Source organism: Protopterus annectens, chromosome 4.part0 (genome assembly GCF_019279795.1).
Source record: "Protopterus annectens isolate FY-2018-M chromosome 4.part0, PAN1.0, whole genome shotgun sequence".
Lineage (NCBI taxonomy): Eukaryota > Metazoa > Chordata > Ceratodontiformes > Protopteridae > Protopterus > Protopterus annectens.
The window spans coordinates 669,930,391-669,947,551 of NC_056733.1; the positions used below are offsets into that span (position 1 = coordinate 669,930,391).

Consider the following 17,161-nt stretch of genomic DNA (forward strand, 5'->3'; position numbering starts at 1 on the left):
TGTTTTCACATCCTTTAAGGCAATTTCTTAGAGGAATCAAGAATATAAAGCCCCTAAGAAAGGCACCAGTACCAGCTTGGGACCTCAACTTTGTCCTAGAAAAATTGACTCTACCCCCCCTTTGAGCCAGCAGCTTCGGTGGACTTACAATTTCTTTCCTGGAAGACAGCTTTCCTGTTGGCCATTACCTTAGCTAGAAGGGTTTCGGAATTACAGGCCCTAATGGCTATACCACCGTTCATAACCTTTCACAGAGACAGGGTCTCCTTACGAACCAACCCTACCTTTCTCCCAAAAGTGGTATCTAGGGTCTCTTTAAATCCAACAATTCACCTGCCTACCTTCTTTCCCAATCCTGAAAACAAAGGGGAAAGACTGTTGCATACTTTGGCCATTCACAGACAACTTTGCTACTACCTGGACAGAACCAAGACCAGTAGGAAGTCTGATCAGCTTTTTGTAGCTTACGTCCCTAGAGTACAAGGAAAAGCAATTTCAAAACAGATAGTTTCAAAATGGATTGGACATTGCATCAGATTCTGTTATTCCTTCCATGGAAAGTGTGTGCCAGCCAATGTCAGACCACACTCCACCAGAGCTACAGCCACCTCTCTACAGCATTCTTAAGAGGGGTGCCTACAAAAGACATTCTAGAAGCTGCTACATGGAGCTCCGTGCATACATTTTCCAAACACTACAACCTTCCTCTATATTCCAGATCCAGAGCAGGCTTTGCTTCGCCAGTCCTGCAGGGATTGATAGCTACACCATCCTTTTCTTAGAGCATTCCACCTCCCCCAGCTAAGCTATGGTATTCAACCCATATGTTATGGCTGCAGTTGCATTCTTGAAGGACATAGTACAGTTTTGTACCTACCATAAATGTAGATGTCCGATAGATATGCAACTGCAGTCGGGTTTTCCCTCCCTCCTTCCCCTCTATCCTTTGGGTCCACTCCTATCCCTGTTATCCTTAGCTGGGGATATCTGTTATGGTGCATCTGTTTATTGCTTATTTATTTGTCTGGAAACCTGTTTTATCTTCCAATTTGATTACAGCCTTTCTTGGAGGGCACCTGGCATCTGGGGCAAGAAACACTGAAGATGGCGTCTGCTGATGCTTATGTACTCCAGCCCCTGACGGCGGAGAGAAATGCGACATCAGCCGACGTCGGACCCAGACTTTGGAATCCGGCCGACCGAGGGCTGCCTGAGGCAGGACAAACCCATATGTTATGACTGCAGTTGCATATCTATCGGACATCTACATTTATGGTAGGTACAAAACTGTACTTTTCTCCACTTCCAGTCTTACCCAGGATGTCCTTCAAGGATGCATCTGCAGTCCTTACAAATGGGTTGTCCTGTCGCCAGGCAGCCCTTCGGTCGGCCGGATTCCAAAGTCTGGGTCTGGCCTCGGCTGATGTTGCACTTCACCCGACGTCATAGCTGCAGTTATTCGGGTATAAAGGCATCAGCCGACGCCATTTTCCCCAGTCTTTCTTGCCGCGTGGCACCCGAAGCAGAAGCTGTTCGCAAGTGCCGGTCGGTCAGAACCAGAGATTACTTCTACCGAAGACTTCTAAAAAGCTAAGTACCCCGTTGGGGACTCTTTCTTGCCTCAGCTGATGTCAGAAAAAGTGAATAACTGTTTAACTTGTGGGAAACAAATACCTCATAAAGATTTCCACTCTTACTGCTTACCTTGTTTAGGCCCAGACCACGACGTAGCAGCTTGTCTAGCCTGTGCTTCTTTCAACCGACGGACGCTTAGACGTCGGTCGGAATTTGCTGAGGAGTTTTTCTGCTCCGCTTTTGCTTACATTATGCCGTCGGATCCTCCGACTACGCAAATATCTAAAAAGCGCAAGGAAAAGGACCGACACTCACGGTCCGCGGTTTCGGCCGAAACCGCGGTTAAGCCAACCGCGAGTGTCTCTGTTTCGGCTGAAACAGAGTCCACGGTTCTTCCTTCGGCCAAAAACTTACCTTCTACCGAGGCCTCACCCAGCATGGCTGAATCTGCTACTGAAATTCCACCCACTCTTGCAGGTTCACAGGATTTATCTGATACTATCCCTTTGGATATTTCTACCCCTGCACGTGGAGCTGCTAGGCCACCTGCATCCATGTCAATTAAGGCCTTTGCCAGGGCTAAAGCAGCAAAATCTACCAAAACTGTTCCTGCTAAGACACCCTCTCACAGGCCTAGCTCTAGTTCACAAATGCTTAGTCTAGCAGAGGATCTCATTTCTTTGATCCGGGGATCCCAACCACACCCAGACAGGGCCTCTCACCCACCTCCAGAGAAGAGGCCTAGAGTAGAGCCCCCTGAGCCAGTTTCTTCAGATGACTCCTCTGTTGAATCAGATAATTCAAACCCTCCAGAGGGCCCTTTTTCTCCTTATGAAGACTCTGATGCAGAAGAGTCCATTCCTTCTGCCTCCCCGCCTGAGGAATTTTCCTTTGGGGAAACCTTGCATGCTATGAGGGAACAATTTTAATGGCAGGGCCAGGATTTTTCAGACTCTAGGAAAAGGCTTAGAACCTTTTTGCATTTGCCACAACATAGGCCTTTAGCCATTCCTCCAGTACTTACTGTTGTGGATGATGCATTTAATGATGCTTGTACTGCTCCTGATTCTCTTCCTCCGGCCCCTGCTAAGCCCGATAGGTACTATTTGTATAAGGCTCCTTTTGCAGATCCAGAAACTATCTCCCAGGGACCCAAGGCTGTAGCAGCTACTTCTGCCAAGAACCCCCTCCCCTCTGAAAGGGAATCTAGGGCCTTAGAGAGGTGGGGTAAAAAAGGTTCTGCTACTCTTTCAGCTAGGGCCTTGAACTGTCAATTCCACATGATTCAGTATCAGGAATGTTAGACCAGTTAACTAAAAAACTGTCCTCGGATGAACCATTAGACAAAAAATCTGTTCAGGAAATGGTACATAACATTCAACAGGTCAGTAATCATTCCTTAAAATGTGGCTATGATGCACTGGAGGCTTCCTTTAGATCAGCCATGACTGGTACAGTGATCAGAAGACATGCATGGTTAAAAGAGCAGTCCTTACCAGACCATGTTAAATCAAAGCTCCTAGATGCTCCTATGGATAAGCTCAATTTGTTTGGCTCCCCTGCACAACAGGTGCTGAAAAAGGTGGAAGAGAAAGCAAAATCTGTCCAGTCAAGGATTTCTTACAGGTCCAGCCTCCAAGGTTTAGCAGGAACTGGCCTTCCAAGAATTGGTCCTTTCCAGACTCCTCCAGAGCTCAGAAAGGCAGGAATAGGCGCTCAAGAGGCAGGGGTCAATCCAGAGGTGCCTACAGGGGACGCCAGTGGCAGGCCAACAACCAGCGAGGTACAGCCACAGATCCAGCCACCACCACTTCCACAGGACAATCACAGTGACTTGGCTCTGGCACCGCCTACCAGGGAACAACTAGAAGCACCCTTAGGCGGGAAGCTAGCCCTATTTTCAGTAAACTGGCATTACATCACAGGAGACAAGTGGATTTTACAGACAATAGACCAAGGTTACAGGTTTCACTTCCATACTCTACCAAGGAAGAGAGGAATGCCAAACCTACCTCTAAATCAGAAGACAGAAGCTCTAAAACAAATAACTCGCTTACTAAGGATGAGAGCTGTAGAAAGGGTACCATCTATGGAACAAGGGCAAGGATTTTACTCCAGACTCTTCCTGGTACCAAGAAAAGAAAACCAATGGAGACCTATTCTCGACCTGTCCGCTTTAAACACATACCTCATTGTTTCAAAATTCAAAATGCTGACCCTACAGCAACTTCTCCCCATGCTGGGCAAGGAGTCTTGGCTGGTAACTCTAGATCTCAAGGAGGCATACCTGCATGTCCCCATACGACCAAATTGCAGAAGATACCTCAGATTTCTTGCAGGATCAGAGCATTATCAATTCTCAGCATTGCCCTTTGGCTTATCTACTGCGCCCAGGGTATTCACGAAATGCCTGGCATCAGTAATTGCTCATTGCAGGCTTCAGGGAATTCAAATCTACCCTTACCTGGACGACTGCCTGTTACAAGCGGACAACAAAAACAAATTAACAAAAGATTTGAAAAGGGTCATTCATTTACTGCAAGCCCTGGGATACACAGTCAATATGAAAAAGTCAAGGATGATACCATCCCAAAGGATAACCTTCTTGGGTGCAGAGCTGGACACATCAAAACAAATGGCATTCCTGACAGAAAAACAGGAGCAACTACCTCTCTACTTCATGGCATTAACGAAGCAGAACCAGCTAACAGCAAGAAAAGTCCTGCAAGCCCTGGGTTACATGGCATCCTGCATAATATTGATTCCACATGCCAGACTACATATGAGAAAATTACAGTGGTACCTAAGGAATTTATGGTCTCAGCACAAGCACAGCCTAGAAACCCAAATTCCAATAATTCCATGCCTGAAGCAAGAATTCCAATGGTGGGCTCAGGCCTGTCAAACAAAGGGCTGACCTTCCACAGCACTCAACCAAGCCAGACCATCACAACGGACGCCTCAAACCTCGGTTGGGGGGCGCACATGCTGGACAAGTGCATACAAGGCTTATGGACTCAAGACCAGCTGCACCTACACAAATCAAAAGGAAATGCTGGCAGTAAAACTGGCAGTTCAGACATTCAGACCATTTCTTTGACAGGGTCAACTGTTGATAAGACGGACAACACCACAGTTATGTGGTACATCAACAAACAGGGAGGCACACATTCATACCCTCTATGCCGGATGGCAATGGACCTCTGGAATGTGGCCCTGAGCTTCAACATTCAGTTACAAGCAATTTTTGTGCCAGGAAAAGAAAATATAGTAGCAGACATCCTAAGCAGAACTACCACGGATGCCCACGAATGGATGCTGCATCCGGACATCTTCAAAACCATTACAGGGAAAAGGGGACTATCAGAAATAGACTTATTTGCATCCCCACACAATCACCAACTGAAAAAATTCTGCACAAGGACGTACCACCCACTTGCTTGGAAAGTGGACTCCCTATCTTTCACTTGGAAAAACCTGACAGCATATGCATTCTCACCTCTTCCTTTGATGCACAAGGTCCTACTGAAGATCAAAGAAGACCGTCTAAGGATCATCCTGATAGCTCCAGACTGGCCAAGGCAACATTGGTACCCATTACTGAGGAGTATGTCTCGGGAACAAATATGGCCTCTGCCCCTGGTTCCCTTGCTGTTAACACAGAACTACAAAACCCTGCATCCAAACCTGAAAACACTGCAGCTGGCTGCCTGGAACATTGCATAAGAACAAATAACCCAGATTTATCTCAAAGGGTTAAAGACATTATCTTGGAGGCTCGCAGACCCTCAACAAGAAAAAACTATTCAGCAAAATGGAAAAGATATCTCATTTGGAGTACCACAAAAGGAGAAAATGTGTCACTAGTAAACATAGCTAACATCCTGGAATACTTGGCAGAGCTCTTCCACAATGGCCTGTCTTATTCTTCCATTAAGATTCATGCATCAGCTATTTCAGCAGAATACAACTTGGATCCTCCAGTCTTCTCACATCCTCTGCTCAGGCAGTTTTTGAGAGGAATTAAAAATGTTAAACCACCCAGGAAGCCACCATTACCAGCATGGGACTTTAACTTTGTACTAGAAAAGTTGACACTGCTTCCTTTCGAGCCAGCAGCAACAGCAGAATTACAGTACTTATCATGGAAAACTGCTTTCCTGCTTGCAATCACTTCAGCAAGAAGGGTTTCTGAGCTACAGGCATTAATGGCAGTACAGCCCTTCCTGATCTTCCACCAAGATAGTGTCCATGAGAACTAATCCTACGTTTATGCCAAAGGTGGTCTCCAGGGTATCTTTAAACCAAGCTATCCACCTGCCTACATTCTTCCCCAACCCACAGAACAGGGGAGAAAGGCTGTTGCATACCTTGGATGTACATAGACAATTACGTTACTACCTGGACAGGACCAAGAGCAATAGAAAAACTGACCAGCTACTGGTAGCATATGCAACAGGAATGGAAGGAAAAGCAATTTCAAAACAGACAATATCTAAGTGGATAGAAAATTGCATTAGATTTTGTTACTCTTATGGGAAGAAAACTCCAGAAAATATCAGACCTCACTCTACAAGGGCTACAGCCACTACCACAGCTTTTTTATGAGGAGTGGCTACCAAAGACATTTTAGAGGCTGCTACTTGGAGCTCCGTGCATACGTTTGCCAAGCATTATAATTTACCTTTATACTCCAGATCCAGAGCAGGTTTTGCCACTGCTGTTTTGCAAGGGATCTTAACTACACCATAATCTTATTACTCCTCCTCCCCCAGTTGGTATTCTACCCATTTGTAAGGACTGCAGATGCATCCTTGAAGGACATAGTACAGTTTTGTACCTACCATAAATGTAGATGTCCGATAGGAATGCATCTGCAGTCAGGATTACCCTCCCTCCTTCCCCTCTGAGGTACTCCTAGGGTATTTACCCATCTTCTAGCTAGCTGGGGGAATCTATTATGGTATATTTGTTTGTATATATGTATATACATGTTTATTTTTATTTGCTCTCTTATTTGGAAACTTTTGCAATTATCCAAATTTAGCCTTCCTAGAGGGCACCTGGCATCTGGGGCAAGAAACAGAGGAAAATGGCGTCGGCTGATGCCTTTATACCCGAATAACTGCAGCTATGACGTCGGGTGAAGTGCCGACCGAAGGGCTGCCTGACGACAGGACAACCCATTTGTAAGGACTGCAGATGCATTCCTATCGGACATCTACATTTATGGTAGGTACAAAACTGTACTTTCCCCAACATTTCCCCGGCAGTACAGCACATCCTGGTGTCGTTTTCTCACAAGCCCACTACCAGAAAGATGTATGCTACTAAATGGAAGAGGTTCTCTTATTGGGAAAAGAATATTGATCCCTTCACTGCTCCTATTACCAAGATTCTAGATTTCCAGGCCGAAATGTTCAAACAAGGGGCAGCTGCAGCTACCATTAGGGTCCAACTGGCTGCCATCTCTAATTTTCATGTGGGAGAGTTTGGCTCAATGTCCCATAAGCTGTGCAAAGGATTACTTGTGAGGTACAGCCGTTATAGGCCCCTGGTAAGAGAACTCCCCCCCCCCCCCCCTCCCGGATCTAAACTTGTTTTGGCCTCTCTGGTTCTTCCACTTTTAAACCAGCATCATCTTGTCCTCTGAAATTTCTGTCTTTGAAAACTCTCTTCTTGATTGCCATCACTTCAGCTAGACTGGTTTCTGAATTGCACTCTAGCTATTCGCCTGCTATATTCGTCTTCCACAAAGAGCCTCTCAGAACCAATCCCTCCTCCTTGCCAATGGTGTGTTCAGCATATAATTTAAATCAGTCCATCGCTTCCTGTATTCTTCCCCAATTATGGCAAGGCAGAGTATAGACTCCACCAATTGGATGTTCATAGGCAGTTACATTTTTATTTACACAGGACCAAGGACGTTAGAAAATCAGATCAGTTGTTTGTATCCTTTGACAAAGATTCTCAGATTTCAAAGTGACCTCATCAGAGTGGCTCAGACACAATCATCTATACTTTATTTCCGTAACAAGAAGCTTCCACAGAAAGCCAGAGGACACTCAACCAGGGCCTTGGCTAAATCTGTTGCCTTTCAAGCCAAATTGCCTTTAGATTCAATCTGTGCAGCAGCAACATGGGCAAATTTTCATACCTTTATCACTCATTACAAAGTGGATGTGGTAGTCTGGAACAGCGCATCCTTTGGTTCCATGGTCCTGAAGTTTGTTCCAGTGAGCCACCCAAGAACCAGGTGCTGGGGGCACTGTCCCAACCAGCAAGACCGAAGGCTAAATGGGGACAACCACACAAAGTTCTCTACCATAACCTTCCATGTTTGTTCATCTCGCCTTCCTTGCGTCCCGTCCCCCCTTCCTGGAAGATTGAGAGGAATTCCTTTATTGGTTACACTGGCTGTTTCCTGTTGACGTACCAGGTTAGTTGACCATGCTTTGTTCCTTTTTCCTTAACCTTTGCATGTGGATTGTTCCTTTATGTACAGTTTTTTCCTTGTGTGTAAGAGCTTAGTAAAATTTGCAATTTACTCATGGTCTAGTGTGGGCCATCACAAACTAGATCTGGGTAGCTACCGCTAGGCATTTTGGGATGGGGGTTAGCTTCGAGCCAGTGTAAGCTCCCAAGCTATAGTAAAACGGCAGAGTCTGAGCTGAGGATCGGCTCTGAACCCAACCAGCAAGAAGGAAGGCGAGATGGACAGACATGGAACATTATGGTAGGTACATAACTTTTTATAAATCATTGGTTAAGGATGCAAGTGAACGGTGACTAACCATGAAAATCTGTTGCAGGAAAAGCTAGTTTAATGACGTGTATATTTAATTGTATGTTTTCCTTTTTATAGGTGATATCCATGGTCAGTACTATGACTTGCTTCGACTGTTTGAATATGGAGGGTTTCCACCAGAGAGCAACTATTTATTTTTGGGTGACTATGTTGACCGAGGGAAGCAGTCACTGGAGACGATATGCCTTCTTTTGGCATATAAAATTAAATATCCAGAAAATTTTTTCCTCCTTAGAGGAAATCACGAATGTGCCAGCATTAACAGAATTTATGGGTTTTATGATGAATGTAAGTTGAGTCTTCATATTTTTGAAAATGCAGGGTAATTTTACTAGGTTCTGAATAAGTATACCTTGGCATAATCAAATGTATAATGGCTTGAGTAATCCATTTCCCATTACCGTAATGTTAGCAGGAATACAACCATTGTCATGTCTGACAAATGTAATTTTTATACTGGAAAGTGTTGATACTGTAAGAACCATTAATAGTTGCCTTTTTGTACTCGAAAGTGCTGATATTATAAGAACCATTAATTCTCTTTATATACATTTTTACTGCACAGCTGACTATACCCGGCTTGTAACTGAAATGAGTCAGCTCATATATCCTTTAAATTGCAAATGACAGTTGTACAGTTCTAAACTGCTTAATCATAGCTTCTGTTTGACCTGTGTGATTAGGATGTCTCAAATGGGCAGTGATATGTTACTGCCCTACTACAGATAGGACTATTTTTGGTAGACTACAGAGTGAAATTAGTTGGAACTGTTGCTGTATAGTAGCTGTGACTGCTGAAAGTCCACCCTTGAGAAAGCCAAGCCAGAGCTTATTCTTGTCTAACCAGTATGCTGCAGTTGCATTTTCTCAATTTCATTGCCAGCTTTTTCTCTGCTTTGATGTCTTAAACTATCCTGAATCTTTCCAGTAAACCTCATGTTCTGTTTCACTGTTGCAGTCATCACTTTTGGGTTATCTGCTTGCAGTAGTCCTCAGTCAGCCTATTTAACTAAGTTTTGGGTCCTGCATTGGTTGCTGTCCCTTCCATGGCATCAGGTTGTCAGGGGTATAAAACATGCAGCCGATGCCATTACATCAGTCTGTCTTGCTGTGCGGTACCCAAAGCAGAAGCAGTTTGCAAGTGCCGGTTGGCAGACTCCTGAAATTTTCGTTTTAGAGTTTCGGAACCGAAGTCTTCAACTAAAGCTAAGTACCCCGATGGGTAAACTTTTTCTTGCTCCTTACCAGTGTCAGTAAAGGTTAATAATTGCATTACTTGTGGAAAGCAAATACCTCGATTTTCATTAGTACTGTATTCCTTGCCTAGGCCCTGACCACAACGTACCATGCTGTCTGTTTTATGCTTTATTTAATCAGCGCACTGTCTGTTGTCTGTATATTTTCGCCTCAAAATATTTTGTTTCTCTGTTTAATTATCCAGAAATGTCGTTTCTTAGCCATCCGACTTCCGGGATTCCCAAAAAAACCCCGCAAGGATAAAGACAGGCTGCCGTGCCCACGGCGCTTTTAAGTCGCTCTAGTTTGCTAGTACTCAGTGAGGTGCTTTCGCAGCTTCTGATACCAGCTATTTCTGATTCGCAGGCCTCTACTGAGACTCATTCAGAGTCCGGTATGCCACGTAATGCTTAAACTATGGAACCTGCAAATGTCTCTACCTTGAATGGGTCCGGAGCCGCTGTGCAGGCACTGGCTTCTGAGGGTGTATTCAGATCTATGGACTTGCATATTAAATCGACGCCTCCATCTTTTAGGCCTAAATCTCGAACTATGCCTAAAAGATGCCCAGGCCGCATGCTCAGGCCTCTATGCCTAAAAAAACAGAATGGCTGAAGATCTTATAACTCTAATCAGGGGAAGCCAGCCTCCCCCTTCTAAGAGACCTAGGACTGAAGTTGTTTATGAATCTTCTGACCAGGATTCTGATTCTTCTGATTATCTGGTTTTGCCCTTATCTACTTGTCATCTGATGCAGAGGACTCTATTCCCTCTGCTTCCCGTCCAGAGGTTTTTTCTTTTGGTGAAACCTTACATGCTCTAAGGGGAGCATTTCCACTGGGAAAGCTAGGATTTTTCTGATTCAAAAAAGTGGCTTAGGGATTTCTTACTCCTGCCTCAGCATAGGCCTTTAGCTATTCCTCCAGTACTAGACATTGATGCTTTTTTGGAATCTAGTTTGGCCCCTGATTCTTTGCCTCCTGCTCCCAGAAAACCTGACTGATATTACAGGGTTACTGATGCGCACATTTTCCTTTTTAAAAAATCCTATTGCGGATCCAGAGACTATTTCACAGGGACCCAAGGGCATTAAGGCTTCTATTGCTAAAAATCCTACCCCTTCTGATGGACATTCCAGGGTGCTGGGAAGATGGGGTAAGAAGGTTTACACTTCTGCAACCTTGGCCATTAGGGCTTTAAACTGCCAGTTTCATATGTCAGTGTCAACAACATGTTATTGGGTTGCTTAAACAGAAAATGATTCCTGACTGCGGAAAATAAAGAATTACAGGATTTAATGCATTCTGCTGAACAGGTTGGAAAACATACTTTGTAATGTGGATTTGATTCTTTAGAGGCCTCTTGCAGGGCTGCTGTTACTGGTTCTGTGCACATGCTTGGCTTAAGGAGCAATCTTTACCTGATCATGTTAAAGCTAAATTGTTGGATGCTCTAAAATCAGGAACGCCTGTTTGGCAACGAGGCTGAGGAAGTTCTTAAAAAGATGGAAGATAAAGCTAAATCTATGCAAACTGTTAAAGATTTCTTACAAGTTCAGCCTCCTAGATTTAGTAGGCACTGGCCCTCTAAGAATTGGTCCTTTCTAGCTTCTTCAAGGTCTTAAGCCAAACCCAGCTATAGCAGAACCCCAAGGAACAGTCCCAGGGGGCACACAAGACTAAGCAGTGGGGGGATTCCGCACCCAAATCAGGGAGTAGTAAGACTCCCCCCTATGGAAGACTGTCTTAATGACTTGCTTCTAAAACTTCTAAGCACTCCCCAACTGAATGCTCTTAGTTGGAAATATTGGCCTGCAGGCCAAAACTGGGAACTCATACCCAGGACAAATGGGTTTTAAATAGTGTCCCAAGGATACAAATTTCACTTCCGCATCTTACCATCACCAAGCAGGTGGCCAGATCTCCCCCCAAATCAGTGGGCAGAGGTCCAGAATCAAGTACTCTCAAGCATGGAGGCTATTCAGTTGGTACCAGAAGAGGAGACGGGACAAGGGTTCTATTCGAGACTTTTTCTGGTAACCAGAAAAGACATTACATGGCATTCCATCCTGGACCTTTCTACTCTAAATACCTTTCTGGTGATTCCAAAATTCAAGATGCTGACTCTTCACCAGCTGCTTCTTATGCTAGGCAAAGATGCATGGTTGGCAACACTAAACTTAAAAGAAGCATACCTGCACATCCCTATCGAGGATTCTTGCAGAAAATACCTACACTTCAAAGCAGGCTACATGCACCATGAGTTCTCTGCACTTATCTACTGCGCCCAGGGTTATTCACAAAGTGCCCAGTTCCAGTCATTGCATTCTGCAGGCAAAGAAATACTCAAATATACCCATAATCTGGACAATTGTCTAATTCAGGCGGAAAGCCAGGACATACTTTTGAATCATCTGGCCTTTGTTCAAAGGGTACTGACTTGTCTGGGGTACAATATAAATGAAAAATCACAACTGGTACCCTGTAAACAAATTGTATTCCTGGGAGCAAGCTTGAATACAACTTCCTAGATGGCTTTTCTCACGCCAGAGAAACTGATTCAATGTTCATCGTGTTACCCTGCTGCAGTCATCACACTTGGGTTATCCTGTCGTCAGGCGGGAATTCCAAAGTCTTGGTCCGGCGTCGGTTGCTGTCGCCTCTTCCCTGATGTCAGTGCACCAGGGGTATATATAATGGAACCCTAAGCCATTTTCTTCCGTCTTTCTTGCCGCGCGGTGCCCGAAGCAGAAGCAGTTCACAAGTGCCGGTCAGCAGACTCCTGAGATATTCGAATTTCAGACCGAAGTCTTCTATAAAGCTAAGTACCCCGTTGGGAAACTTTTCTTGCCTCTGACTGATGTCAGAAAAAGTTAACAATTGTATTTCTTGTGGGAAGCAAATACCTCATAAGGATTTTCATTCTTATTGCATACCTTGCCTAGGCCCAGACCACGACGTCACTTGTCGGTTTTGTGCTAGGTTTAATAAGCGTACTATTAAAAGGCGCTTTGATTTCGCACGACACTACTTCGGTAGGAAATTTAACTACACCATGCCGTCGGACCAACCAACTACCGGCGTGCACAAAAAACGCAGGGATAAGGACAGACAGCCCAGGCCTAAGCCAGATTCCGAGGCCTCGGCCGATCCGGTCTCCGGTCCTCAGTGAGGCTCCGACACAGCCCCCGACTACTGCAGATCTGGAACATGAGACAGCTACAGAAATTTTGATGGAATGTACCAGGCCGACGCAGCCTTTTACTTCAGGCCCTTCCAACGACTTTGCTACAAAAGATGTTGGTACTACAGAAACGCCATCGGTTTCTGAAGGTGTTTTCAGACAGACTCTCACCATTAAAACGTTTTCTAAGTCGAAGACTCCTCCTAAATCTAAAAGGACTGCACTTCAGTCTCCTGTTCAAGGCCCCATGCCTAAGAAACAGATGCTCAAAATGGCTGAGGATTTAATTTCTTTAATCAGGGGTTCCCGGCCCCCTCCTGACAAAAGGCCTAGACAAGAGGAAGATTATGCATCCTCTGAACAAGTCCATTTCTTCAGACTCCTCTGAGGACCAAGATTACTCCATCTCTCCTTATGAAGATTCTGATGCTGAGGACTCTATTCCCTCCGCTTCTCCTCCTGAAGACTACTCCTTTGGGGAAACTTTACACACTGAGGGAACATTTTCACTGGGAAGGTCAGGACTACTTTGACTTGAACAAAAGGCTCAGTTTCTTTTACGCCCACAACACAGACCACTTGCCATCCCACCAATTTTGGACATTGTGGATGATGTTTACTTAGAATCCAGTTTGAACCCAGACTCTCTACCTCCTGCTCCGGCTAAGCCTGACAGATACTATAGAGTGCCTGATTCCCACAAATTTCGTTGCAAAAGCCCTGTAGCTGACCCAGAGACTATCTCCCAGGGTCCCAGGGGGGCTAAGGCTTCTATGGCTAAAAACCCAGTACCTTCTGAGAGGGATTCCAGAGCACTAGACGGGTGGGGGGGGAAGGTTTACACCTCAGCCACACTAGCTGAGGGCACTGAATTGCCAATTTCACATGCTTAAGTATCAGCAATTCCTAATCTCTCAGTTAAAGCAAAGAATAACCACTCTCCCTCAACAATCTGAATTGAAAGTACAGGATCTGTTGCACGCCACAGAGCAGGTGGGCAAACATATACCTTACAATGTGGGTTTGATTCTTTGGAGGCCCCCTGCAGAGCAGCTGTCACTGGGTCTGTTATACGTAGGCATGCTTGGTTAAAGGAACAAACTCTGCCTGATCATGTTAAAGCAAAACTACTAGATGCTCCCTTACAGCAGGATGTTCTTTTTGGAGTTAAAGCAGAAGAAGTCTTAAAGAAAATGGAGGATAAGGCAAAATCTATGCAGACAAAGATTTCCTACAGGTACAACCCCCTCGCTTCAGCAGAAACTGGCCAACAAAAAAATTGGTCCTTTCCAGCTACTGACAGACCAGAGGGGTAAATACAGACGCCCAAGGGGCAGAGGACAACCACAAGCCCCGTATAAACCTCGCCAATGGGGGCACTACAACACAGAAGGGAGGAGAAGACTGGTCCCAATCCACCAGAAGGCAAACTCAATGACTTGCACCTCATCTGGCCAAGCAATACTCTGTTGGCAGCCCCCTTGGGGGGAAAACTCGCACTTTTTGCAGACAACTGGCACATTGTCACAAAGGACAAATGGGTCCTAGACACAATTTTACAAGGATACAAATTCCACTTTCACACCTTGCCAATGAAAAGAGGAATGCCAAACCTGCCAGAAAATCAATGGGCAGAGGCACAAAAGCACATTACAGCTCTCATGGACATGAGAGCCATTCAGCTGGTACCTACTCGAGAGCAAGGCCAAGGATTTTACTCCAGACTCTTTCTAGTACCCAGAAAGGACAATGCCTGGAGACCAATTCTGGACCTTTCGATTCTAAACACTTACAAGTACCCAAATTCAAGATGCTAACACTACAGCAGCTACTTCCTATGTTGGGCAAGGAAGCATAGCTAGTAACGTTGGACCTCAAGGAGGCATACCTGCATGTCCCTATCAGACAAAGTTGCAGAAGATACCTCCATTTCATTGCAGGTTCAACCCATTACCATTTCTCTGCACTGCCCTTTGGCTTATCTACTGCGCCCAGAGTCTTCACAAAATGCCTGGCACCAGTAATTGCATACTGCAGACAGAGGAATTCCGATATATCCATACCTGGATGACTGCCTCATCCAAGCAGAAAGCAAATACATTCTCTTACATCTGGCCTTTGTAAAGCATCTACTAAACTGCCTGGGGTACACAGCAAACGAAAAGAAGTCAAAACTAGTACCCTCACAAAAAATTACATTCCTGGGTGCCAGCTTGAATACAACGGCCCAGAAGGCTTATCTTATGCCAGACAAGCAACTACAACTGACTCAATATTTCAAAACAATGGCAACAAAGACCCAATTAACTGCAAGAAAAATTCTGCAGGCCTTGGGCTTCATGGCATATTGCATACTAATACCATTTGCAAAGCTGCATATGAGGAAATTAGTGGTACCTAAAAAGAGTATGGTCTCAACACAGCCACAACTTGGACACAATGATCTCATTCCCTGCCTACAACAGGAATTTCTATGGTAGTCAGTCATGTCACCTCAACAAGGGTCAGCCTTTCACCTCGCCCCCAGCCAGGCAAGCTATATCAACAGATGCTTCAGATTACGCCTGGGGGGGGGTACACATGGCAGGGCAATGCATTCAAGGCCTATGGACTGCAGATCAAAGAAATCTGCACATAAATCAAAAAGAGATGCTAGCTGTACAGAAAGCTGTGAGCCTTCAAGGATCTATTACATCCAGGGCAACTTGCAATAAAGACGGACAACACCACAGTAATGTGGTACATAAACAAGGGGGTACACATTCCTACCCTCTATGCAGGCAAGCAATGATCTTATGGAACATGGCTCTGGCTTACCAAGTTCAGTTACAAGCTCAATTCCTGCCAGGATAGAAGAACACATTGACAGACTACCTCTGCAGAAACATCAAGGATCCCCCACGAGTGGAAACTAGATCCACAAATATTTGCAATGATAACTCGAAAATGGGGCCTTCCAGACATAGTTTTGAGGACTGGCAAACAGGTCTATCAACTAACAAAATTTTGTACAAGGACATTTCACCATCAAGCTTGGAAAGTGGACGTACTCTTTCAGTTGCAAAAACCTGACAGTATATGCCTTCCCTCCATTGCCTCTCCTCACAAAGGTTCTTAAAGTCAAAAAGGAGAGACTACTGATTCTCATAGCCCCAGAATGGCCATGCCAGCAGTGGTACCTGCTATTGAGAAATATGGTCCACAGCCCACCATGGATATTGCCTCAAATCCCCCATTTGCTCACACAACAAAGCAATCAGATTCTTCACAGCCAGCTCAAAACTTTAAATCTGGCTGCATGGCAAATCAACTAAACATCCAACCAGCTCCTCTTTCCCAAGCAGTTCTGGATGTAATTCTGGAAGCCAGGAGGCCAAGCACCAGGAAGGCTTATTCGGACAAATGGAAAAGGTTTTGTGCCTGGAACCAAGCTAAAGGCCAAGACAAAATTCAGCCTCACATGCCTCACATTCTGCAGTATTTAGCTGAGATGTTGCACAAGACTTTTTTTCCTCAATTAAAATCCATGCTTCAGCTATTTCAGCTCACTACAGCACGGATCCACCTTTATTTTCACATCCTCTCTTTAAGGCAGTTCCTCAGAGGCAAAAAATGTTAGACCACCCAGGAGAGCTCCTACACCAACATGGGACCTTAATTTTGTTCTGGAAAACCTAACGCTACCTCCCTTTGAACTAGCTTTCTTTGCAGATCTTCAGTTCCTATCATGGAAGACTGCCCTGCTGCTAGCAATAACTTCAGCTAGAAGAATCTCAGAGCTACAGGCACTAATGGCAGTGGAACCTTTCCTCATTTTTCAAGACAGGGTTTCTCTACGAACTAATCCTTCCTTTATGCCTAAGGTGGTTTCCAGTGTGGCTTTAAATCAAACCATCCACTTACCCACCTTCTTCCCAAATCCACAGAACAAAGGTGAGAGACTCCTGCATTCCTTGGACATTCACGGCTTCGTTACTACTTGGACAATACTAAGATTTTCAGAAAATTTGACCATCTCTTTGTATCCTATGCTACAGCTTCTCAAGGGAAGGCTATATCAAAGCAAACCATTTCTAAATGGATAAGTCATTGCATAAGTTTCTGCTATACCCATCATGGGGAAACCAGTTCCTGCTACCATTGGGTCCCACTCTACCAGGGCAACAGCTACCTACAGCTTTTCTCAGGGGGGTTCCAACCAAGGAGATTTTAGAAGCTGCAACTTGGCGTTCAGTACACACCTTTACCAAATACCATCACTTACCTCTTTACTCTAAGACCAGGGCGGGCTTCGTCACTGCAGCTCTGCAGGGCCTTATAGCCTCCACTAACCCTCTATACCTCCCCCCTTCTTTAGCT

General features: G+C 44.9%; 1 protein-coding gene across 1 annotated transcript in view; it reads left to right on the forward strand.

Annotated features, from left to right (window-relative positions):
- PPP1CC (protein phosphatase 1 catalytic subunit gamma) overlaps positions 1 to 17,161 on the forward strand; it is an 833,371-nt gene that overhangs the window by 373,721 nt on the left and 442,489 nt on the right. The window contains exon 3 of the mRNA XM_044068633.1: positions 8,441 to 8,671. Coding sequence (XP_043924568.1) covers positions 8,441 to 8,671 — 231 coding nt within the window. The remainder of the gene's footprint in view (positions 1 to 8,440; positions 8,672 to 17,161) is intronic.